General features: G+C 46.0%; 1 protein-coding gene across 1 annotated transcript in view; it reads right to left on the bottom strand.

Moving 5' to 3' along the window:
- USP43 (ubiquitin specific peptidase 43) overlaps window positions 1-25,734 on the bottom strand; it is a 1,531,566-nt gene that overhangs the window by 1,025,823 nt on the left and 480,009 nt on the right. Inside the window, exon 3 of the mRNA XM_069654572.1 lies at window positions 10,546-10,649. Coding sequence (XP_069510673.1) covers window positions 10,546-10,649 — 104 coding nt within the window. The remainder of the gene's footprint in view (window positions 1-10,545; window positions 10,650-25,734) is intronic.

Here is a 25,734-nt window from a genome sequence, read left to right on the forward strand (position 1 = left end):
ACAGGAGGGCAACACCAAGGCACCCACAAAGCTCGTCACCACAGCGGGGCAAAATGGGTACCTCGCAGGCTCAGGGTCAGGCGGACTCTCCTAATTCCAGGTCTAGGAATGCTAGGTGTACGAAGCTCGGTGGGAGGGTCCCTTCTACCAAGAGCTTACGGTTCCCAAAGTCTCAAGCAAAACTCAAGACGGCAGCGATTCCAGATCAAAGGTCCCGTAAGAGCAGGCCAGATCACTGGCCGGTCCAGGAACACTTCCAAAAGGTCCCGTTTGCAGGTCAAGCAGGAGGTGCCGAGAGTAGTTAGTCCCACTACTCCAACGGGTCAAAGCACCCTTGCAGACCTTCTGCGATTGATGAGAATCGGGGGCTCCGATGGGACAACAGCAGTGTCAGGGTGCCAAACCTTCCAGCGGGTCACCAGCGGTTCCACAGATCTGTTTCTTTGGTTCAGGATACTTGGCTCCTTTACTAAGTTCGGTGTGAACTTAGAAGACTGAGTGGGAATAGGTCTAGAATGCCTTCTCTTTTATTCTCATTCACACCCAAATGAAGAGCAACCAATAGGTGATCTGCTCACATTCAACCATTTCAGACGTGGGCCAATCACGGACAACGGTGGTCCCAGTCATTCCAGCATACCAGGCATCCTGCAACCCAGGATGTGTATTGGAACTAGACAGCTCCACACTTGTACATTCACCAAAAATCCTTCGAGGGTGCCTAGGGCATAAAAAATTAAAAAGAGATCCCAGCGCACTGTACTGGAAGGTACATTGTGCACTGATAAAATGTTGCCAAGAAATGGCAACAAAGTGAGAGAGTAAGGGAAACAAAGTCTCCCAGTACTGACAGTCTGAAGTGCATGTCAGTTTCCCCTTAACAAGATGAGCAAAAGCCCAGCAGAGTACAGCACAAGGCTGGGCTCCACTGGTAAAAGTCAGGCTAGGATGGGGGTTCACAACTGGAGGGAAAATGACACATCAAATGGAAATCTTTCCTAACATTAGCCCCACACATTGTCTGGATGTTCAATTACCATCATTCCATTTCTTTTAAAATGTCCAAAAACTCAGGCGAGCGCACCCCTAAAGTGCAAATGGTCAAATTCCTCACAGGGCAGTTTGTGGGGAAGCCAGTCCAGTGCCCGGTCCGTGATGCAAAGGTTATCACAGAGCTGTTTTATGAGGATAGAAAAGTTGACCATGTCAAAAGGCGGAGGAAAGATTGAGGAGAATGAAAACAGCAGGAGAGTTGGAGTCAAGTTTTGCGAGCAGGTCTTCATGGGTGCTAAGGAGAGCAATATTCGTGCCTCTGGATGTCTGGAATCCAGTTTGATGGTCATGGAAGCAACCAACAAGTTCAGTATGAAGGATCACTTGGATGAGGATCAACTTCTCCAAGAGTTTACCCAAGAAGGGGTTAGTGGAGATAGGGTGATAGTTAGCTGGACAGGAGGGGACAGCAGACAGCTTTTATGGGAGAGGGTGCGCAAGGGAGTGCTTGAGGGATAGAGGGAAAGAGCCAGCGGTGAAGGAGTGTTACAGAAGTCAGCAAGTGCCGGGGTGAGAGGAGATGTTGTCCTTCATGGTTCTAGAAGAGAAAGGGAGCACCCGTTTGGGTGAGGCCTTCATAGAGTGGACAACTTTAGAGACCACATCATGTGCTTTGGGTCGGTGGGAGGACAGTGAGGGGTGGATGGAGAGGTGCCAAGGGAGACAGGAGAGCGGGGGTGGAATTGCAGATGGGGGTGAAGAGTGATGACAGGATGTCCTGAGTGTTAGTTGTGAAATGAGAGGCTAAGGCGGGGCAGAGAGCGGTGGAGACTGCAGTTGGACTGGTGAGTTCCTTGCAAATTTTCAAGAGTTCAGCCGTGTTGTTAGGGATTCCAGAGATGCAGGCTTGGATGTGGGCCCTCTTCTTGGAGCAGAAAGAAAAACAATATTGACTTTGGAGCAACTGACAGGCCAGTTTGTCAGAGGATAAACCTGAGGTCTGCTGCTTCCGTTCAGCAACTCTGCACTTACGTTTCAGAGAAGCTAGATCGGAGTCAAACCAGCTGTTATACCTGGAGGCTGGCTCCAGGCAGATCCTCATGACAGGTGCAAGGATGTCAAGAGTGTTAGAGATGGAGAGATGAAGGTTAGCGAGGACAGAGTCAGAGGGAGAGTCAGAAGCAAAGGTAGGAGGGGGGATGAAAGTGAAGGCAAAAGCAGCGATGGACACTCGCTTCATCAGTTGAATGACGGCGAAGGAGGCTGGCAGTGCGGGAGGCAGCTCGGACAGAGGGCCAAGGGGACCCAATTGGGAGGGAAGGAGAGAGTGGTCACACCAGGAGGGGGTTGGGTGATGACCGGGTTAGAGATAGGAATGTCTCCAGAGATTAAGGCATCCAGATTGTGTCCGGAAGAGTGTGTCGGATTGGAAGGAAGAATATGAAGTGTGAGGCAGTCACAGAAGTCACAGAACCATGAAGTGACTGATTCGGTGGTCAGTCAAAATCTCGAAAACAAAATCTCGAATGACAAAAAGCACGAAACAAAAATCTCGAAAAAAAAAAAATATCAAATTTTTTATTTATTTATATATGTTTTTGGGGTCAGGAAAGTAAAAAAAAGGGGTAAAATAAAAAAAAAATGAAAAAAAAGGGGTTGGGGGGGATCCCCCCCATTTTTTAAAAAAACGCATTGAAAAAAAAATTCGATATTTTTTTTTTCGGCCTTTTGTTTTCGAGATTTTTGTTTTTGAGATTTTTTTATTCGATATTATCACTATGAACCGACTGATTCAGGAGAGTCGAGGTGGATATTGAAGTCACAGAGGAGGGGAAGTATAGGTCAAGAAGGAGGAGGTGAGGGCAGCCCATTCAGAGAGGAAAAGCGGGGTGGGGTCTGGGGGCCTGTAGATGATAGTAAGGGTGAGAGAGAGAGTACGAGACACACCAAGCCTGCAGATGAGGCATTCAAAAGAGGTGTAGGATTGAGTAGGTATGATATAAGCAGGAACCCACTCAAGGAAAATCAGGGCCACTCCACCTCGGACCAGTTGGGCCGGGGTTTGGGGAGGAGTTTGTAGCCCTCAGGAAGGAGAGTCTCAAGAGCAGTGACAGAGTTGGCATTAAACCACACCTCAGTAAGGGCAAGGATGTTAAAGTATTCAAGAAGGAGACAGACGACAGAGGGGTGTTTGACAGCAGAACAAGCGCTCAAATTAGCTAAGGGAAGCTCATTACCACCTTTGAAAGTTTTTCAGAATGGTACAGGGGTGTGGTACTCCCATCAGTGGTGGTGGAGAGGTTAGAGAGGAGGAAGGGGGAGTAGCAGGAGGAGGGAGGAAGTTAATGAGAGAGGGTGGACAGTGGTAAGAAGGAGAAGAGTAGGTTGAGAACCTTGGGCCATGATAGTGCTGTTGTGATGGATGTTAATGATGCACCTAGAGGACGAGAAGTATGCCAAGAGTACTTCCCATCTGGTATCACCATTAATGGGTGAAGAGGAGAAAGGGGAGAGAGTAGAGACCATGTGGGGAGTACATAGGTCCAGGGAGGGGACAAAGAATAGGATTTCTGTTATAGTCTACATGGAAGTAGCATTGACGTAGGAGGTCAGTGATAGGTAGACTTGGTTTAGAGGACAGGAGGGCTCTTTTTAAAGCTTTTTTTCTTCCAGACTTTGTGAGAGAGATAGGATGGGACAGGACAGGTGATGGAGTAGCAGTTAGAATAGATAGGGGAGATGGAGAGCACCATCTGAGTGGCAGGGGAAGGGGGAGTGAGCAAGACAGACAGGGGGGTTGCACAGTGCACAAATAAACCTAGTAGGCGGCCTAGCAGGCCAGATGAAGGAGGTGCTTTGACAGGATACGCACAAGGAAGTAGAATTTTAGGTACCCGGCAGGATGAGCGCTAAAATGCAGATGAAACAATCAATGCACAGGTATGAAACACAAAAAGAGGCAAGTTTCAGGTGCTGCACAGATCAGAGCATACAGTCTGAGAATACAGGGCAACAAATGTTGGCATTTAAGATAAAGGCGTAGCGAGGCATAAAGTTACTCGAGAGAGAGCGAGTGTTGTGCACAGTGTTTGCACAAATGAGATGAGTGAACATTGGGTAGGGTCTAGGTTACAGAAGGCTGCAATGAGCAAGAACAATTAATGATTATGGGGGCACAGCCTCCAATAAGGAGAACATCAGCATGAAAATCAAGGTAAGGCAAAGAGGTCTAACAAACTGACAGGCAGTTTTATACAGGTGTAACTCAATTGAAATAGAGTGGAGTTTGTGTCGACAAGCAGGCGGAAGGCTCGGACAGGGCAAGACAAGGACCTTAGTGGTGGGCCTGGGCAGAGGGACAGCTCAGCCTGCCGGCTCCCTGATTGGTCTTAAATCGACCACAGCTGGCCAATCATTGCAAATACAGAGCAAACTGGTGAGGTACTCTGTAGTATCCTGGATGTTGTGATTCATGGTATGTGTGAGTGCAGGGGCCTGCATTTGACTTTATGCAGCATGTGCAGATTCTTGGAGGCGAAATGAAGCTTTGGGGATGTAAATACAATTGTGTATGGATGATTTTTATGTGTACAATGGGGGAGTGGAGCATTTTTAATTGGGAGACATAGTTTGGCACAATGTATCCTATTTTATTCGGAATGCACATAAATGTTGGAGAAACATTGAAGAATACTTTAAGATAATGAGTTTTTACTGAAGATGCAAAGGACTTTTGAAACACGTTGAAGCATGTTTGAATAATGAAGCTGTATATTTAAATGAAATTGAAGTACAGTCCACAGAGTTTAAAATTTGAGATGCAGGAATGCTCAAATCAATGGAGAAAATGTACATAATGCATTTTTGGGGGTATTTGATCATTTTATGCTTAATGGATTGTACACTTTGGGAAATGCAAATTTTATATGTGTGTTTTGTATGTGTTGTAGTATGGACAGTGGTTTGAAGTTTGCGTGTGTGTGCACAAGTGGAGTTATGGGTATGTGACACAAGGGTGCGCACAGTAGGTAGCAGGTGTGTAGTTGTAGTAAGTGCGTAAGAGGTAGCATATATGTCTTGTAGTGGAGTGCGTGTGGGTGTTGCACGTTTGTGGATGTTGATGTGTGGGAGTGTACACGTTTGTAGTGTAGTAGTTGTGCAAATAAGGAGTATGTAATTAAAAGTTGTATGCATGTTGCATGGTTGTTGTGGGGTTTGGTTTACACACACTGGCCAGGTGTGTTTGCCGATGTAGGAAAACCTTCAGTAGGACCCCCAAGTTTATGAGGTAATAAAATGGGGTAAATAAAAGTATCAGGTAATAAAATCGTGGCAAAAATGTCACCGGTAAAATAAATCACGGCAAAAATTATGTGGTTTGACCTGGCAAAGGTGTACCCCATTATACCTTTTAAGGGGAGCAGGGGTTGCAGGGGTGTCCCCCTACTCTCCTTAAATGGTATTATGGGTCCGGGGGTTGAGAGGGTGTCTCCTGCATCCTTTACATGATTGTGGCGGCAAAACCACAGCATTTATACCGCAATATTTTGTAAACATGGCCATTTTTGTCACGATTTTAAGACATGGAACCAAGTTTATGGAGGAGGTTGGACACTCAAGAAGGAGTGCTCCAGTATTTTAACTGAGTCAAGTAGTAGTGGTTGACACAAGGGCAAGGGGCCCAATTTGTGGTTTGTAATTATTTTTCATCGCAGGTTGTACATATGAAATCTGGCGATAGAGGCCCTCAGAGTAGTAGTTTTGTGTGCATTGTGGGTTACCGCATGACAATTTTTCCTCTATGTTGAGGTTTGAGTTTTTGTTAGGAGCAATGTTTATTCTCCTAAGTTTTTCTGTAGTGCTAGGCAATGCATTTGGGAAGTAGTATTAGTATTTTATGCATGCCAGTTAATTTTGGTTTTTAATTGTGGTGGAGGGCACACAGATTGTAGGCGAGTGGTTGTTATTGTTGTGGAGTTGTGATCATTTTGCATCAGGTAGGTCCACACACTGGCATGGGTTTAACTGGATTGTTTGTTCTGTTGAAATTGCTTAATATGTTGATTCAGAGTTTTCAGATCACAACACAGATTTTTTCCATCTTTTGCGGTGTGACGGATTTGGGTTTTGCAAATTTTGGAGTTTGCACTGCACGTGGGTAAATGTTTGTGTGTATGGAATTATTGTTGGCAGGTTTAGGACAATTTGTTTTGGCCATTGTGTAAGTTTACAAGATCATGGCTACACTATTTTTGGTAGGTTAGTTTGCCTCACCTTGGGGCGTTTGGTTTGTGCTCAGATGTCGCAGACCCGAGGTCAGGGGTGGCAGTCCTGGCGGGGGATGTTTTAGATTAGGAGGGTCTTTGTTTGTAGTTTGGTTTTGTTTTTCCTTTGTGGCAAGGTTTGTGCTTGGTGGTGGCAGCACTGAGACCCTGGTGTGGCAGGTCAGAGTAGAAGGAGTTGTAGTAGTAGTTTATGTTTGTAGTCCTAGCATGATTGTGGGGTTGTTACGTTTTCTTGTGGTTGTTTAAGGGGGGGGAGATGTGTAGTATCCTAGATGTTGCGATTGATGGTAGGTGTGAGTGCAGGGGCCTGGTGGAATGCTCAGGTGGAGCTCAGAGTGTTGGGGCACCTGAGTGTTCCAGGAAATGAGGGTTGGGACTTGGAGCTGGGCAGGGAACCAGGGTGGAGGCCTGTAGACATGTTCCTTTTCCACTTACCTGGGTCAGCCTGGTTCCTGCTCCTTGTACATCACTGGCCCAGGGTACATCTTGCAGGAGGCAAGATACATCATACTCCTCTGGGTGATATGGCGTCGGCCATGAAGAAGAGGTTTGGCCACACGAGATTCACCAGCCCCACAGGGCTGCTGTGTTGGCAAATGCAGCAAAAACAAATAGTTGGGCACAGCCCAAACAAAAGACAATATAGGAGTTGGCTGTTGTTAAAAATTCTCCAACATAAACGAGCGAAGAAAAATTCAGACAGAGCCCAACTGGGTTTACCTGCATAGCAGCGATCGTCGCAGAAGAAAGAAAGAAATGCCTTGTGGTCAGGAAGCTTGGAATAGCATCATGCTGAATTGGGTGCCGGTGAGAAGTGACTGGATTGCCATAATGGCGTCAAAAGCAAAATTCCCAGGGATCCACTGGCCTCGAGTTGGGATGCTAGATCTATTGTGTGGCACAAAACTGTTGTATATCTTGTATATCTTTCCCCCATGCAAAAGTGCAAAAGGAGGAGGCACAGGTGCTGGTGGTCCAGTCATTGCAGAAGAGGAAGTCATGGTTTGCACTGGTCATTCAGATGGCAGTCAGCCCTCCTTGGGTTTTTCCCTTGGGCCCGTCCCCACTGCTGTGTCAGAGCCTGCCTATGAGCATCAGAAATCTACATCGTTGTCTGGAAACTTAATGGGAAGGGTTATTTGCCAAGGGTATTTCCCCAAAGGTGGCAGGGTTGCTTCAGGGAGCTTGTAAACTCTACCCTCAAGGTTTATGACAGGCACTGGTGTTCTTTCTCTAAATGCTGTCTGAAGTCTCTCCCGTCTCCCCTGTCATGCCACCCGCTAATGAGCTTTTACACTAGGTTTAGTAGTTTCATCGCATGGGCTCAGCTGGGCGTTACCAGGGTAGTCTGGGAACCTTGGGACAGCACAGGTGCAGTGGAGCCTTATGCTTTCAGGCTTTATCAATCCTTATTGAAGGAGCACCCACCAAGGAGTCGAGGGTTGCCACCATGGGATCCGCCCACAGTGCTGGCATGATTGGGAGGGGGCCCCCTTTGAAGCTCTAAGGACTGTCTCCCTCGGGTGGCTTACATTCAAAGTGTTTTTTCTGTAGGTAGTAACCTCATTCCATAGACTAGGGGAGTTGGGTGCCCTTACCTGTAGGACTCTGTATTTGCAATTTGAGCAATCTGATTGGATCTTCAGGCTTCCCCCTTTTCACCCTAAAACCGATTCAGTATTTCACTCCTCCCAAGAGTCAATATTCCTTCTCTTTTTGACACAGATGGCGTGACACTGCATCTGCTGGATGTAGGTAGGAAGTTCGTATTTACCTGGGTACGTGTGCTGGGTTCTGTGTATTTGACTCCCTGCTTGTGACGTTTGGTCCATACCATGCAGGGGTTAGGTCTTTAGTGGCATGCACCCGCCGGTGGTTTCAGGAGGCTATTGTGGTGGGCTTATGAGGCCCAGGGGGGTCCCATTGCCCCCCCCCAGGGTCAGTCCACTAGAGGGGTGGCAACCTCCTGGGCTCATTCAAGGGTGTATGCCTGGCAGAGATCTCCAGGGCAGCAACTTGTGTGTCCCCTTCCACTTTTGTTCAGCAGTCCAGAGGAGAGGCCGGGGATTCCTAATCTACTGCAGTGCTGGGCAGAGCTCACTCATGAATGTTTTTTTTCTTCTGTCTAATAAAGTTATGTTTGCAGTTTTTCTGTTGATGCATAGTTCAGTCTGGCTGGGTACGTCCTCATAAGTGAATGACTGGGAACGAGGAGGGAATTCCCCAATGTCTTACTGGTAATCTTTATTACTCCAAGTCCAGGTCTTCATGGTCCCAGTCTCCTTCCCTCCCAGCCCCCGACGGATGGACTGAATTACTGGAAGTGCACGGTATTTTCACGTATTCTGCAGGCAGCCAGAATGGAATGGAATGCAAGGCGAGAATGAGAATGGAGAGTGAATGGGACTGAGAGGAGGCCGATTGCTGTGCTGCTGAATATACCTTGCTGAAGAACAACCTGTGTGAAAAAGATCATTACAACTCAGGAAGCTCAAGGGGAGGGGCAGGATGTTATGGGCCCAACCCGGTGGAGCCAGGGAAGGGGGCAGTCATACATGAGAGGAGGGCCAGAACAGTTTGGCTGATGGAGGTCTGTCCTCAATGCTCATAAGTGAACAACTGTGATGAGGAAGACATGGAGTAGTGAAGATTGGCAGTAAGTATATAAAATAATGAGTAGGGCCGGGCAGAACAAGGCTGTCAATGGTTCTTGACCCCAAGGCAGTGGGCAGAGTGTAGTAGCATGGGAGCAGCAAGCCATTACCATCCTACTGTGACCTGGCCCCAAGGCCATTACCATCCCACAAAAATTAGTAGTGCCCTGATGGGGCATTTCAAAAAAGTTTATCTTTGATGTGATGCAGCGTGAACAGTCTTATCAAAAAAATTATTACGCAACTCAGGATAGCCCAGGTGCAATATTTGAATGGGAGTTATGATATGACATTTATATCTCTATGGAGACCCTTTACCCATTCCATGGCAGCCAGTCATGGAAGAAGGGTGGAGGTGTTCTGGAGGGAGACAGGGCATGGTGGCAGTAAGTTTGGAAACGTTCTTTTAGCGCTGTAGGTTGGCGAGTGGAAACGATGCGCACACGTGCATCAATTCATCCAGTGATGCAAGTACATAACAGAGTATGGTGGAAGTATGCAGCCCAAATTCTCCGCTTCTGATTGGCTGAGAACTCGCGCAAAGGGGGGTAATGCTGCAAAGGCGAAAAGGTAATGTTCAGACAGCAGCAAAAAAGTGCGTGCATTAGTGCACCACCGATGCTGCGGACCACCACAAACACCCTGGGTGGGATGAAGGTCATGCCTAAGAAAGGGTTGGTTTAATTATTGAATAGGCAACACAGTGCCGCGCCTTGTGCCTGCTCTAGCTAAAGCCCTCCTGCTGTGATTTTCGTTTAGGGGTTCTAGCAGGGCTGCCTTAACGGCGGAGGCACCCGCGCCCCTTCCATCCCCTCCCGTCCTCATGTGCGGGGCGGGGAGCACATGTTTTAATAGGCGCCGATGCGAAAGCATCAGCTCCCTACTGTTATTAAATGAGCCCTGCATCCGAGAGCAGGGTGCATTTAATTTGAATAGGGTGCCTGCTGCGCCTTCTCTAGCCACGTCAGCTCAAGGAGACCTTGAAAAACTCCTTAAACTGGCGTGGGGGAGGACTAATGGCTCCCTGGGCGGTCGCGTGGATGGCCCTGCCATAAGGCCGGCCCTGGGTACTAGTGATGTGAAGATAAGGCCTTCTTAAGCCTGTGCTAGGCTCTCCAGGGAATCATCTGCACACACACCTCTTACAAAACACCGCAGCAAAACAAAGGCAGGGTGGGAGGGAGAGGAAAACAGAACCTCCAAAATACCAGAGAGCTAGTCAGAATGGTTTCCTTTAATCGGATGCTTGTAAACACACATCGCTTTAAATAGCACCTCGTATCCTTTCGAGGCCGATAAATGAGTGCGCCTCAGTTAGGTAACAGCAACATCTGTTATTTACAGCACTTTGAGACTTTCACAATGCCACCCTACATAAACAGGCAGTAATTATGCTAACAGTATTATCACTCTGCGCCACTCCTGGGAGCCCATTGTGGCCCACATAATTAAAAATCTGTTCACGAGCAGATGTGTGTCTAGCGTTCTGTTTGGCATCCGGTCTAAGATCACCTGAGGCGAAGTGAAGCATGCCAAGAGATCACAAAAGGTCAAGGGTCCCTGCGTCAGCCGCAATGGTTATGAGCGCTGCGCCGCCAGTGGACGTCATTTACCTGTACTGTGCCTGGAAGTGCTCCTGGACAAAGCTCTGGCCACTCGAGGGCTGCCCACCGGGTTGCGTTCCTCCGTGACCTCCCTCAGGACTCATGGGTTCAACCTGTCGAAAAGGCAAGAGGGTGTGTCAGCAGAATCGGAAACAACGCTACTGTAAGCAAACACTGAAGAGAACAGCAGGCAGTAAACAATGGCGCATTCACGAAGCACGTGTCGCCTCTTGCCAAATAATGCATCAGCTAGCAGCAAGGACAAACGTTTGTGACTGCGAAACACACACATCTGACACTTTAAACGCGAACAAAATTGAACTACACGGTTTGTGAATAATAAAGCCTTATAATTTTAAACAGATGCTTTTCATTCTGGCGTGAATGGGTCGAGATTTAAAAGAGAGTTTATCTGCGAATGACGCAAAGGCAGAACTAGGGCCCTCATAACGTGTTTGATGAAGTAACTTCTGTAGATCTGTTCATCAGAGGAAGGGTGGTTAAGACCGAAACATGTTGTGCAACGTATGCGTCAAACAAGGAAACACCAACACCAATTCAATATTAAATTGAGTGATGTAACTTTATAGCATTGATGAATTTTTGGGTAAAAGGTCACAAAATACTTGATTTTGAAAAACTGCACTACAAACATTATTTTTGAAAGTTGCAAATGCCATCTAGCAAGTTCTATGGAGCAGAAAGCTTGTAATGGTTGGGTCAGTCTCATGGGCATTTGTAAATGGGAACCACTTCAGAGTTCAGTTTAATTAAATGAGAGGGAACTCACTGCGGAAAGTGTGTCTCCCCTATCATCATTCAAATGTGTGTTGACTGGTATTATGCGAATCTTGGTTCCATCATGGTTCCCAGCAGGGCTCCCCAGAGGAGCAGCATACACTCGCAGCATTCATTAACTCCACGTCCCTCTTCCTCGTTCCAGTACCTAACTGTGAGATCATCTACCTCTCCGCATGAACCCCTCTTCTGTGTTTTATTTTTCTCTCCTTGTCCCCACCCCTTCCTGAGGTAAATACCTCTCACTAGCCCAACATCCCTCAATTAAAAAAATGGTCCTGGATCTGGCAGGGACTTCCAGCACAAGCTGGCCTCTTCTCACTGTCCTTGTTGGGCTTGGAGGGGCAACATATTATATATAGATTACCGGTGGCGGTATCCCGCTGCAGGGATTAGAGTTACCTCCCTGGTTAGAGGGCCCCAGTGCCCCTGCAGGGCGAGGGGACTCCAGGAGAGCATATCACAAACCACACTGCTGCTTAGCTACCAGTGTGGTGCTCGGACACCATTCGATGGCAGCGCCATGCCGCTGCATTGCTTCCGGCGCGGTCACTCCAAGAGCTCCCTGGCACAGAAGCACCGCAGGTGGTCCTCAAGGAAACAGCTCTCTGAACCGAGCAGGAACACCGATCCATGTCAAAAGGGATCCCCGTACATGGTCTGTGACAGTGGTAAAGATATGGAGGTAGATGGTCATATGGGGTCTTGCAGTCTCTACCTTGAGGGTTCAGTTGCCTTCAATCAGCTTTTTGAAGAAAACAAGGGGGAGGCCCTTCTGACGACTGTACTTTGATGAAAAGCTGTATAAAAATGGTTTTCCCTTGCTACACCAGTGGAGGTTTCAGGGCGGCCCTATGGGATCTCCTACTCATGTTAAAGGCATTGCAGTTCAATCCTTTTGAACCTCAGGGTGACATTCCTTTGAAATGCTGAGCCGTAAGTGCGAACCTCCCTATCTAATTGTTCAGGCGGATGACCTCTACCTTAGATTTGGTGCGCTTTGCTTACCAAAAGTGGTTGCCAATTTTCACATCTCTCAGGGGGTGTTCATGCAAGTCTTTCTTATCCTGCCTCCCTGGAAGAATTGGTTTGGAGCCATGTATATATTTGAAGGACAGTTCTGATTGATCTAGAAAGTTTGCAGGCCTTTAGAAAGTTTTGATAGATTTTCTGTGTCTTTTGGAAGGGCACGTGTGGGTGAGAAAGCCATAGTTAGGCGTTGGTTGAGGGAATTCACGCCCATCGCATACCAGTCATGAGGTTCAGATTCAGATCAGGAATAGTCTACCAGAGCAGGGTCCGCTTCTTGGGCAGATGTCCAGGGAGTGCCAACTCAGGATTTTTGCAGAGCCGCCACGTGGGCAGTTTCAAATACTTTAATAAAGCATCATCACTTCAATTTGCACAGGCATGGGGGTCTGGTGCTTTTGGGACTGAAATTTTTAGAGCGGTCATCCTTTGAATGCTCATGTTCTTGAAGACATACACTGCTAATAAAGTGGTGATGGGCGGTGCGTAAGGCATCACCAGTCCGTGTGTTTCATTGGGCCAATTCTTCACATGAAGTTGGTATATCTCACAAGTAAGTACTGGGACGAGTAAGAGGGACGTGGAGGCAATGTGGGTTTTATTTACTGGTAGTATTCATTACGCCTAGTCCTGTTCCTTGTCACAGTACTTGCGTGCTACCACCCAACATGGTTGAAACAGGCCAAGATATGGTTATACTTAACTGAGGGCTTTCGTGCCAGTGAGAGGTTACAACCATAAGGAGGGGTGGGGCAAGGAGGAGATACAAATAAAAGCAGAGTTTCTGAGCAGAGATAGATGATCTACAAGTAAGTACTGTGAGAAGGAAGAGAAGGACGAGGAGTAATGAAGATTATCAGTAAGTAATTCCCACATTCGCGATAAACTGGAGGATTTCCTGGATCTGCAGAAAAATGTCTCCCTTGATCTGGGAAAACCTCTTGTCCCAGCGGTCGGTGAACAATTCCAAGCAGTGCTTACTGTCTTTAGACTGTTTTTGAAAGTGGCAAAGCCAGTATTCAAATCCACACGACTTTCTGATCATGATGCCCGCAATGGCACTCATTAGGACTGTACACTCCAGGGAATATTTTAAAACAACATTTTAGCTTTAAAAGGTTTGCATCCTTTATGCATTGCCAGCAACGTTATCGGAAGCACCCTCCTCTGTAGGATGATTTTCTAGGTGCTCACGCTAAACCTTCTGGGAGGCAAGTGTTTAGGAGGAGTGCAAACAAACCAACCCCTTCCCCCACGTAATCTCGCAACACCCAATGTGAGATCCCACAATAAATAATTCCCATTTCCAGCACCGATATAAACAGCTACCCTTCTGCAGTGATCTCAAAATTAGAAAGCTGAAAGGAGAACCTTCACGTCAGAGATGAGTAGGTTTAAATACCCCAGTGAAATGAATTCAGCACAACAGAGTTCAAAATGGATACATGTGAAAAAAACATAGTAAATATGTAGTTCTAGGTTCCAGACAGCAGGATTGACCATTATTAATAAAATACATTTCAGTGGTGTTGGTTTCTAACTTTAAGCAACACCAGTAGTTTATGTGCGGGAGATGGGTATCAGGGGATCGTCTGAGACAGATAAAGAGGCATTATAAAACAGGGCACGCTCTGCTGTGTTCTGATATTCAGTACACACCTGCTGTTATTATTGTTGCATAGTGAGGGCATAAAAATTGACATTTAGCAAAAAGGCTTAAAAGAGTGAAATCGTGGCTTTTGCTATTCTTTCCCTCCTTCTACTGTGCTACAATGAACAGTACTCACTATGTCAGTGACAAAAAGAATAAGTGGCCTATTCACGAAAATTAAGAACAATTAATGGGGTGACTTATGGATCAACATAATCCACCATTCACCCAGCCATGAATCTCAATAACAGATGCTAACAGCTAATCCCAACGGTAGCCCAGACACACACATTCGGGGCCCACACCTCAGCATGCAGCCATGTGCCAAAAGGTATCACCCTAAAACCCCACCCAACACCAGCGGCTCAAGTCCAGCTTGTTGAAACACCTGGTGGTTGTGGGGTAAAAAGATGGCCCCAGGGCAACAGAGATGGAGAGGCCCTGCTAGGCCCCACTGTGAGAGTGAAGCCGGCTCAGTTTGGAATTACATTGAAATATAAAAGCTAGTACAAAACAGTGATTTCAACATGAGGCCTAGTGAATGAGCGAGAAGGGGCCTCCCTCAATTTTTTTATAATGTACAGGCACTCAGCGGAAGAAAGTGCAACTTGGAACTGGAATATTGTTAACTGTGTCAAATGGGTGCCAAAGGACATGGGGCACTGCAGATGTTGACTTTGTGTAAATACTCACTTTGACAGATTCAAAACTGTAACAGTGCACATGGAAAGAATACATACATTTGAAACACTGTGCAGCTGGTGGCTAAAAAGGAGGAATACTACCTTACATTGGGAAAGTAAAGTCAAATGACAGACTGCGTTTTCAGGAATAAAGAGACTCAATTACAGCAGATAAAAAATAACATTTATAAGGAAAGGTCTATTTCATTTTTGCTTAAATGAACACTGGTTTCTTATGTAACTGTGGCATCTTTGTGTATGAAGAATACCAAGAGTGAACTTATTTCAGATTCTACAGTATATAAAGAAAGATTATATTGTGAACAACAGACCCTGGTGCAGTATTGAAAGTCACATGTACACAGTGGGTAAATGCAATATGCTAGCCTTTCAAAATTGTGAACTGCAATTTGTTTCTTTCTCCGAGTTGAAACTTTGATCTCAAGACCTTTGGGGCTGGGCCCACCAAGTAAACAGGTCTGGTTGTCAATTTAAATGCTAGGATATACAAAGAAGTAGATTGAAAGGATGGGATTTACAGATAACATGACCAACAGAAATGACCTTTAAGGTCAGGTTTTACATAAAATGTGCATTAGCTCTGAACAAAGGCCCTTTGAAGCCAGACAGCAGTGTGTAGGATAAATACTGGCCCAAGCACGTGGCTGGTCACGTGCTTCAGGAGAAATGAAACTACCTCTCATAGCATGGAGTGCCACCCTGGGATCACGTTTTAAAGGGGACAAAAAGCCAGTTGGGACCACGTAAAAATGACATTTTTGTGATGTACATAACTTGAGTTATGATCAAAATTATGATTCTGGCATTTTCATAAATCTGAGGTATTGGAAATATTGATAGATTAATAGACGGTGAAATTAATGTTGGAAGTATGTAGTGTCAGAGTTGCAACTATTTCAGGGTAGCAGCAATCTGTGAAAAACTGGCTACACCTAGGAAGGGCGTGCCGAAATAAAATGAGTGCTGTCAGACTCGCCATAAAATATGGAACATATATATATATATATATTCATGTGGTTATCTGAAAGATTAAGGTAGTTGCCAAATTGTGAGATTTTTCAGAATACAAATGTGTAAAACTCACATGCCACTTTGAGACCTCGGCCTACATCATACATATCTCCAAACTTCTGGTGCTATCAGCAGCCAGTGGGCATCTTGGGGTGGGGGGTGAAGGGAGGGTGCTTACCAATCCTTACTGTGGGAATTATGACAATGTTGGAGTGTCATCAGCCCTATAAGAGGGCATGTTTGTATCAGAACAGGGCTTTTTCACTTTATTCTGGGGGAAAGCCTGCTGATGGACTCTTGCAAGGAACAACTAGCAGAGAGGCCTCAATCCTTGCATTGGAGACAGTGACAGGGAAATCTAGAAGCTAGCTGGAACCTCATCAGAGGAGCAGAAGGAGCTTGGGTGCAGGAGAAAATCATTGACTGAAAGCCCTTGACCAGATCTGCGCTGTCCTCAGAGGAGCCCTGCTGTTTTCCCCTGACCAAAGCCTCCCATGTGAGTAGACTAATCCAAAAGCCATCAATTGTTTGGGGAGCTATCACTTTTCATTAGTGAGTGGGGGTTGGGGGAAGGTGAAACTGGGTAAGCCCTTGGCACATTGTATTGAATCCAATTCAAATTAATTCCACTATAGAAAATCACCCTATCCATTTAAATTGTATTTTGTTTGGAACAGCCCGCCTTAATCCTTTCCATTAAATTGTGGGGCGGGGGATGCTGTGTAAAGCCTTAGTGCACTGAATAGAAGTTAAATCAAGTAATTCCCATATAGAAAATCACGGGATGAGTGTTAAATTTCGAAACGAACAAAGTTCATGCCCATTGTGTTTGAGCTGGTATGGACCATTAGACTTGGGTGACTGTCCTTCTGAAACCCCCGACTCCTGTCCCGAAGGGGGGTGTCCATAATCCCAAAATAAGTAATCCTAAATGCTAACTTTCAAGTGAAGGTAGAGGGTACAAAACTTCCCATTATTCCCAGTGATTCCAAAGTCAGAATTACAAAGCCTTAGATCTCATTTGTATGTGTGCTTCAAAACGAACGTTCCCATTTATTCCCTTGTTTCCCAAACCAGAATTACCAAGCCTTGCTTCACATTTGAATGTGTTAAAAAATGATTTCCCTTGGAGATCCCTTTCCCAACCGTGCCTTTTAAATAGAAGATGAAAAACGATTTCCCCATTTGAGTTCCTTTTCCCAACTGTGACTTTCAAATGAAAATCTAAACACAAAATTTCCTATTCATTCCCATGCCTCCCAAACCAGAATCCCAAAGCACTGCCTGCCCTTTGAATGTGTGTTGCAAAACGATTTTTCCATTGGTTAATTTGCAATTAAATCTGTTTTAAGTTGTGACTGCCTGTTTCAAAATGTTACCCGTGTTGTTTTAATAACAAAGTAATCAGGTGTTGTGATATTGGTTGTAGTGCAACAGCATGGGTGGCTGATGTTGGCTGCTAGTCTTCTTTGTCAAACTTTAAATAAATCAATAAATATATATTCTTGCTATACACCTGCCTGGTTCCTAGTCCATTGGATACACACGGTATTTGTTGGGGTGGGTGCGAGATGTGTTGGAGGCCTCACCAAAGTGAATCTGAAATAAATAGTGCTTGGGAAATTGGGGGACTCCCTCATTTGAGCATGTCCGCCCAATAAACTGCAAAATGGTTGACTCCTGACATCTGCTGCCACCATCTTATTGCCCCCCACTAATGCCCACACACCCCTCCCGGCTGGATCAGAAAGCCCCAGCCCCATGCCACTTGAAATCTTCAGTTTCAAGAACAATGGTGCTCACCTCACAGGAACCCAATCCATGCAGTGTGTGGAGTCCTGCCGTGGTCTAATCAAGGAGCTCTGTAATGTGTGTGCAAAGGTGCACCACTGCAGAGCACCAGTGTTTATGGTGGTGGGTCACTTCTATTGTCACACTACTAGAGACTTTCTTAGCTCCATCACTCTTAAACCCTCGACATTCTTTATCAATAAGAATGGGAAAGTATTAATGTATTCATTTTTTACAAGCCATCCAGAGGTTCCATTATTCTGCTATACCAGTCACGTGTGGCGCTGATTTATACACTTATTTGACCATATGTGTCAGAAACTGAAAGACTAAAAAACAGCAGCACATGATTGTTATTTAAGGTGCCTTACCGCACATCTTAAATCTTTGTACATCCAGATCTTAAATTAACTTTTTGGGAAAGGAAGTCCAAAAATGCCATGCACAATATAGAAAGCATTCCATTAAATTTGAAGATGAATTGCTTCTTTATCAAATAATTTCGGAATACATTTCTTCTGTACCATAAAATATGGGACTGAATACTTCTAGAAGAATAAAAGTAGAAATCCACGGCATTATATTATCCAAACATGGGAATGCATGAAAGAAATTTTTAAACTGGTACGAGGAACCCTGTGAGATGTTTTAGTAAAATATTTTTTAAAAACATTGGCACGTTTAGGAACAATACTGAAGATTCAATGTGGAAGTTGTTAAGAAGGATTTCTGAACTCTGACCTGGAGGGGCAGAGGTTCAGAAGGCCAACCTAGTTTCTTGGAACAGGATACCCTCTGGACAAGCCAGAACAATCAGGGTAGCTATGGCAGGCTGCCAAGACTAAGTCTCAAGAGGGGTGAGGGTGACTGAAAGACCTCAATGAGCACACAAAGCGAGGACACTTACAAATTACTCCAGACAGGTGTTATATAAAAAATATAGACGCATTTATTACAAGGCCTTTGTAACATAGACCATAGCAAATAATCACAGTAACACTAGAGTAAACCAATACATCACAATCAATATAAAGTATATGCAAAACCAGAGGGGTCTAATGGCTTAAAAAGCATGAAATATGCAGACCACCTAGATGGGGAGGAAAACAGGCAGTGCAAGTAATCTTTAGACCCAGTTCCACATCAAGAATACACCTAACTAAGAGGCAGTCAAGCCCTACGAAGAGAGGAGCCATCTGCTCAATAGTACATGCATGCGCTTGTGCCAATGGACAAAATAGGGTCTCTTCAAGGGTTACTAGCAGCTCAGGAAGGTGGATAAGGCGATGAAGAACAAGTTCCCACTATTCAAGCAGGACCTCCACTTGGGGGCAGAGGCAGGTTGAGAGTGCGGATGGAGTCACTATTTCGCAATAGCTGTGGAAAGGAAAGGGGCCCTCAGGGGCCACTTTTTGCGTAAAAATGGGCTCCTGCGCTAGGGGCCACCGGTTGGGGTATGGACTACTCAACGGTCCCCGACGCAGGCAGACCCAAACTTCGCCAGTACAGTTCATGTCGCTGGCAGGTTCGAATGCGACAATCAGGATGTCTCGACACCGTGGAGTTTCCTAGATACAGCGGGGATTCCCAAATGGGGCAGTGGCGATTTCTCTGCTCCGGGTGGAGGAATCAGCCCAATTCCATTGCAGCAGGATCAAGGGGGTCACAAATGCAGCAAACTTGCACAGGTCATTGCCACAGCAGGGCAACACGGTAACTGCGTTTACTCCGGTCCGGGCGCACTCGTCTCACTTTGAACCTGGGAATGCCATGTATACGGAATTCGGTGTGAGGGTGCCGTGGACACAGAGAAAGCAGTATACCAAGTTTCAAGAGCCTCCTCGAAATCACGGCGGTAACAGAGCAAACATCCCATATAAGCTGGTCAGCCCACTGGTTGGCCCAGGAAGACTTCCGAAGAGGCTTACTCGCAGGGTGCGTTGAAGGTGCCGAGAATAGTTGATACCACTATTCCAATGGGTCGATGCGTCTTCGCAGACCTTCTAGGACGATCAGAGGCAGTGGGGTCCCACAGGACGACAGCGGGCTCAGGGTGCCAAACCTTCCAGAGGGTCGCCAGCGGTTCCTCGACTCGGCTTCTTGTTGCAGGATACTTGGCTCCTTATCCTTTGTTCGTGTGAACTCAGGAGATCGACATGGTAGTGGTGTTTTCAGCCTCCTCGTATCCAAAGTTCCCTTTGCGCCAAAACGGAGAGGAACCAATGGGAGATCTGCTCACAAACACTCACTCCATACGTGGACCGATAACGGACCACAGTGGTCCCAGGCATTCAGGACACTACAGACTCTCTGGCACCCAGGATGTGCATTGGGAACAGACATCCCAGCCCACATCCTGGAGGCACACACACAAGACATGCAGAAGACCGCAAAAGCATTGGGTTTCGCGGGAAAGTGCATGACCAAATAAGGACTGACCCGGTTCAACTCGACCTGGGGAAGGTGAAGGGGCAAGATGGCCAAAGGACAGGACAAAGAACCTCGTGGCATGGACCTTTTGGAGCCAGGCCACCTATTTGTGCCAAACACGGTAAACGCGGTTAACATGGCAAGAAAGGGTTAAAAATATAAGAAAACGATAGCTGCCACCAGTCCTGCCATTACCATCTGCACAGTTCATAAAAAGTCCACCGAGAGTTTCTAGGGCCTTTGGAACGACTGGAGACCCAAGTGTGCTGTAAGGTAAGTTACTTTGCGCACTTGTTACATGTTGCACAAAAGCTGCAACATGAGGAAAGGACTAAGGGAAACAAAGTCTCCCAGTACTGACTGTCTTAAGGGCATGTCAGTTTCCCCATTAAAAATGAGCGAAAGCCCAGAGGAGTGCAGCTTAGGGCTGTGCTTCTCTGGCAAAGTTTAGTTCAGGGTGTTTAAAAAGCAGCAAAAAGGTTTGGGGGTTGACACCTGGAGGGAAAATTACATACAATTATTAAATCTTTCCTAACAGAAGTCACACAGCAAACACTGCAATCTATGGAAGTGGCATAGCAAATACTACAATCTATGGACGTGGCATAGAAAACACTGCAATCTATGGAAGTGGCATAGCAAACAATGCAATCTATGGAAGTGGCATAGCAAATACTACAATCTATGGAAGTGGCATAGCAAACACTGCAGTCCAAGGAAGTCCTGCAGCAAACACTGTAACCCAAGGAAGTCCCACAGCAAACACTGAAATCTAGGGAAGTCACATAGCAAATGTTGCAATCTATGTAAGTCACATAGCAAACTATAAATTCTATGGGACATTTTGGCTCTAATTTTGGAAGCTCATTGGCTTTCTCTGGACTCTAAATCTTCGAAAGAGCCAAAAAGACTTCTGCCCGAGTTATGCGTTCTCGTGCCAGGGAGGGAGCTCTCCAAATTCATGCACTTGCTGGATAGGCCTGTGCACAAACTGCAGATTACACCTTTGAAAAGTCTGACGGTGCCAACACAAGCTGTCATGCCCCTGAGATCGGGAGACTGGGAGCCACCAGATGGGGGTAAATGCCACCCGTGTTTAAAGCATGTGGCTGAAAGTGTTTTAATAATAGTGGACCTCAAGCAACATGATTTTGGTAGATACTAAAAACTAATTGAAGCATCTATTCACTGTTTCAAAGACAGTATTTGCACAAATTATTAAGCGCAGTGTTTTTTTTCAAATGCAAGTGGAAAAAATGTAATTAAACGTTAACGATCCTAAAACAGTAGTAGGTGTTCAACAAATGGCTTTACCCACCCTGTTGAGAATATTGCTACTCCCACAATGGTAAACGCTACATTTTTTTTATCCGACTCATAAAATGGGGTAAACTGTCTGGACAAAATCCCATTCAATCCAATCCACTTTGTCCTTGGCCTGAAGCTACCTCCAGTCCCTTTGTAGGGTTCTCAAAACTCCAAAAATCCTGGAAACCCATCATGAGGCAGGTCACAGCCACTACAAAGCCCATTTCTTGGGTGAGAGTCTTGCGCTGCAAACCACGATTTCATTTAGACCTGGCATAGCTGGCCTGTGGAATTTGGCATAGTTGCAAACATGTGAATGCCAATTTCCTATATCACCTTCATTATGGGGCCATACATCTCACAATGGTGGGCGACTTGGCCATTGCGATTTCTCATTCTTCTGCTACCAAATTCCAGTGGACGCACATTTTTGTATTTTAGTGGTTGCCCTAATTTCGCAATGACCTTCCAAGGTCCAGGTGATTTTCACGTGCACTGGAATATACACCTGTTAAAAACTCCCATCACAGAGCTGGAGGTTGCCATGTTAAAGGACCCGGTACAACAGATCGGTGGCCAACTAATCACTGCAGTTTCCCACCATTTCTCACTGCATTTATATGGGGCAAAAGCCTCCCACAACTCCCTTCTAAGCCCCCTGTCCAGTTCCCCAACCTACCTTAAAAATGCGTCTAAAAAATGTAGCGAAACAGCTGCGACAAGTTACACCTTATGAGTTGGGCAGGTGTCCATTTTCAAGCAACTGCAAACATGCCAAGGATTGTAGATCCCCTCCGACTTCCTGCTCATGGGCGGGATTTCCCGTATGATGTTTGGATGCAGGTTTGCGCTTATTCAGCCCCCCACTCACACTATACGACCCCTCAACTGGGAAGTGCCAACTGTTCTTAGTAAAGAGATACTTGCACACAGTTGTTGCTAAGTGCAGGGGAGGACTGGCCTATAGTAAACGCTGGAGTTTTCCGGGCAGGCCTATGAGCCTTGGGTCTCTTGTGTAGTATTTTCCCATAGGAAAAGGGTTGAGATTGCTGAAAAAGTGTTAATATGGGGCCACTTGGAAAATTATTTCCAGGGTCTCTTTTGGTTCCTAGTCCAGCCCCGGCGAAGTGCAGAGCACCAACAAGGGAAAGCGGTGAGACAGAGACTGCTTTTGGTTTTTGGCCCTTTTATAGCTCTGCCTCTGTCATTTCATGGCCTCTGGGTGCTTAGTGATCTGTAAAAGAATGGGTTGAGTGTTTGTATGAGATATATAAAGTGCAAACCTATTTGGGAAGCAATGGAGCACTGTACAGAGGACGCCCACCCACCCCGGGGTGTAACACAGAGGATGCAGAGGTAATAGAGGAATTGGGATGAGTAGGGACACGGGAGGGAGAGTGTGCAGGTTGGAAGAAGTAGGTGGAGCAATTGACAAGATCTTCTTTAAAAATGAGGGTCTTCAGATCATTCTTGGAGTGCAGACTGGAGGGAGTTAATCCTCCTTGTATTTTCACCTTGTCGCAGAGATCGGGTACTTTTAGGGAGAATTCTCAGAAATGTGCTAATTCCCTTCTACCTTAGCGACCCCCCACTCTTTTGCTTGGCTTTAGGACTTTTAATTTCTAACCTGGAGAGAGTGAGCACTTTTTCCCACTCATGTATTTTTCGGTGATTTATACTCTGTGTTTCTTTTGACTTTGGAGTCTGACAAGCTCCATAGGCATCATCTTTACATTGTGACACACAGCACCTTCAGTGCAGTGCCACAGGGAAGTCTCTTAGATTTCCAAAAGGTTTGAATACCTTCTCTTGGTGAAACTACTGTTTCCAAGAGCAGTGAATGGAAATTGACTTTACTTACATTTTGTAACTTTCTAGACCCAGCACACACTATCTTACCATAGAGTGCTGGAGGGGTTACTTCGTATCCCCTTTATCTAGTTTCTTAGGTAAAATGCTTAAGTTACCATTTCTACAGTTAATGGCTGGTGTCAGTGGTTTACTTTTTACTACCATTGTGTGTTTTTACCGTGGGCTGCGTCCGCAGCTGCAGTATGTCACCCATGGGTGCCCCTTTTGCCAAAATGGCCCCCGTCTTCTTTTTTCACCATTTCTTGTTGGAAAGGTCCTTCTTGAGATTTACTCTGTGCGCCAAACCAGGTTTGGTCCCTTTGTTCATTTTGCCTTTTGCGGGATTCACGAGTGAAGCCCCCCCTCAGGCTCCAGTATGTCTGACAGGAGCAGAAAGTGAGGGAGGTGCCCGAAACACCTTGTGCTTAATCCCCTTGGTCACAGGAATGCACCCAAAAGGTGATTGGCTGGCTGGCTGGCTGGCTGTCCTTGCAGGATAGCCACCCTGCTGTGTGATTGACAGCTAGACTGGAAGGAATGGGAGAACCCTGCATGCAAGTTGAGGCTTTTTGGCTTGGAAGGCAGAGTCAACACTGGATAAAGGAATCCGAAGAAGAACTTGGAAGAAATGCCTGCTGCAACACTTGGACCGTTGGTTTGCCCAGTGAAGCCTTGCTGCTGTGCTGAAGCTCCGAATTCGCTTCGACTAGAGAAGCCCTGCAAGGACGACTTCTCCCCCTGGGTTGGTGGGACCAATCAACCCCAAAGTGAACTTGTTTGAACATCCTCTCTGAGCTGTTAGTACTTCCACTGCTGCTATTGCTGGAACCGAAGTGCCAGGGAGAGGAACACCAAACTGAGTGGATCACTTTTAAGTCGGAGCTGAGTGCCAGGACTTCCATGAAGCAGAACTGGCCAAGCCTGAGACACCTCAACAGAGTGCTGGACCCCAGATGCAAGGAAAGTCTGAAGTGGTATCCGAGAACCACAGTGTTATTTGCTGTAGACGCGAGGAGCTGAAACCGCGAAGTGCTGCTGAATTGAAGTTTGCCCATTGCTGCCCCTGACATTCCCATTGCAGTGCAGGATTCCGCAGACGTCCCCCCTCTTGTCCCCACGAGTGAGGCTCAGGAAGAACAGGAACTGCAGAGCTGTACAGGAACAGAAGCCAGCTGGAACCATTTCTTCTAACCAAAAGATACTTTAAACCTAAGAGGATTTACCTCTTGTTGTGTAGCCTTACTTGTTCTCAGTTGAGACTTGTCTTGGTTGACATTGTAGAGTTGCTTGCAGCTTTGCCCCTCACACACCTCACAGCTTGTGGCCCTATAAGTTAATCTTATTTCCACAATTTTTTCTAAAAACACTTCCTTATCTGCAAAGAAGATATTCAGCTCCCCTAGACTTTGCTCAACTAACATTGGCTGTCCTGGCTCCCTGAGAGACTCTTCTTACCTCTGACTTTGTGCCTTTGCCTTTCCCCCAGGAAAGGGTTACATTTACTTGACATTGGAAGGTCTAAAAAGTACTTACCTGTTTATGAATGATGTGTTAATCTTTGTTTTTTTCCCCAATCTAACCTTTGCACCAAACTCTGTATTGCTCTAAATGTACCAGTGATAAATGAATGTCCACAGTGTCCTACCTATTTAAGTCACCTGAGGGTGTAGGAAGTGTCTGTGTGCCATCCCGAATGGGTATCATCTGATTTAGAGAAACAGTGTGTTTTGAAGTATATTATAATTGTTACATGTTTTGCTCCCTTCTGAAGTAGGCATATATAACTGACAAATAAATAATTGTTTAATCAAGAAACCTTGAGTGTGTTTATTTGAATAACTGTCAGTGTGAAACTCTGGGTTACAACCCTACTGCTCACATTGCCCCTCTTGAGATAAGCCTGGCTGCTCAGCCACACTACCAACCTGTGTAGTACAGACTTATACCAAAGGTTAGGTTCCTATTGCCAGGAGGTCCAGGTTGCTGTAGTCTTCCAAAGGATACTGGACACAATCTTGCCCAACAGATACGTAGCAGGAAAAGGGCAGTTTCTCGTTTTTTTTCTTCTTGCATTATTTTGTTTTCAGTACACAGATGTCATTTCAGTGGTACTTTAGCCTCTGGGGGTGGTGGGTTGCTTGTACAGGTAGAGCGGATGGTGGCTGGGACTACTTTGTAATTGATGCAGGCTGGCCTGAACAGGTGCGCCTGAAGAGGCAGCCAGCGCATCTCATCAGAGATGGGAGTGGTGTTGTTGAATGTTCTTCATCTTCTGACACAATGCGAATGGCTTGCAGACAGGCCAAGATGGCATCTGGGTTGGCATTGAATTGGTTGAGTTGGAAGTCAACGGGAACAATGAAAGCAGCTGTTGCTGCAGAGTTGACGTGTGGAAAGCGGAAGAAACAAGGGTGCGTGTGTGCAAACGCGTCTGGCTGAGCTCTCTTTTTTAAATGTATATGCTACAATAACTTCAATTCTAGGTGATACAAAGAATGTGCTTTGGAAAAGACGTTCAACGCAGACGAGAAGGCAAAACGTGTGCAATTACTACATCAGAAAAGGCTGGGCCAAGCATGGCTGCTAAACCGAGAGCTCCAGACGCCCAAAGACTTATGGGTAGAG

Source organism: Ambystoma mexicanum, chromosome 3q (assembly GCF_040938575.1).
Source record: "Ambystoma mexicanum isolate Mex_15411 chromosome 3q, UKY_AmexF1_1, whole genome shotgun sequence".
NCBI classification, from domain to species: domain Eukaryota; kingdom Metazoa; phylum Chordata; class Amphibia; order Caudata; family Ambystomatidae; genus Ambystoma; species Ambystoma mexicanum.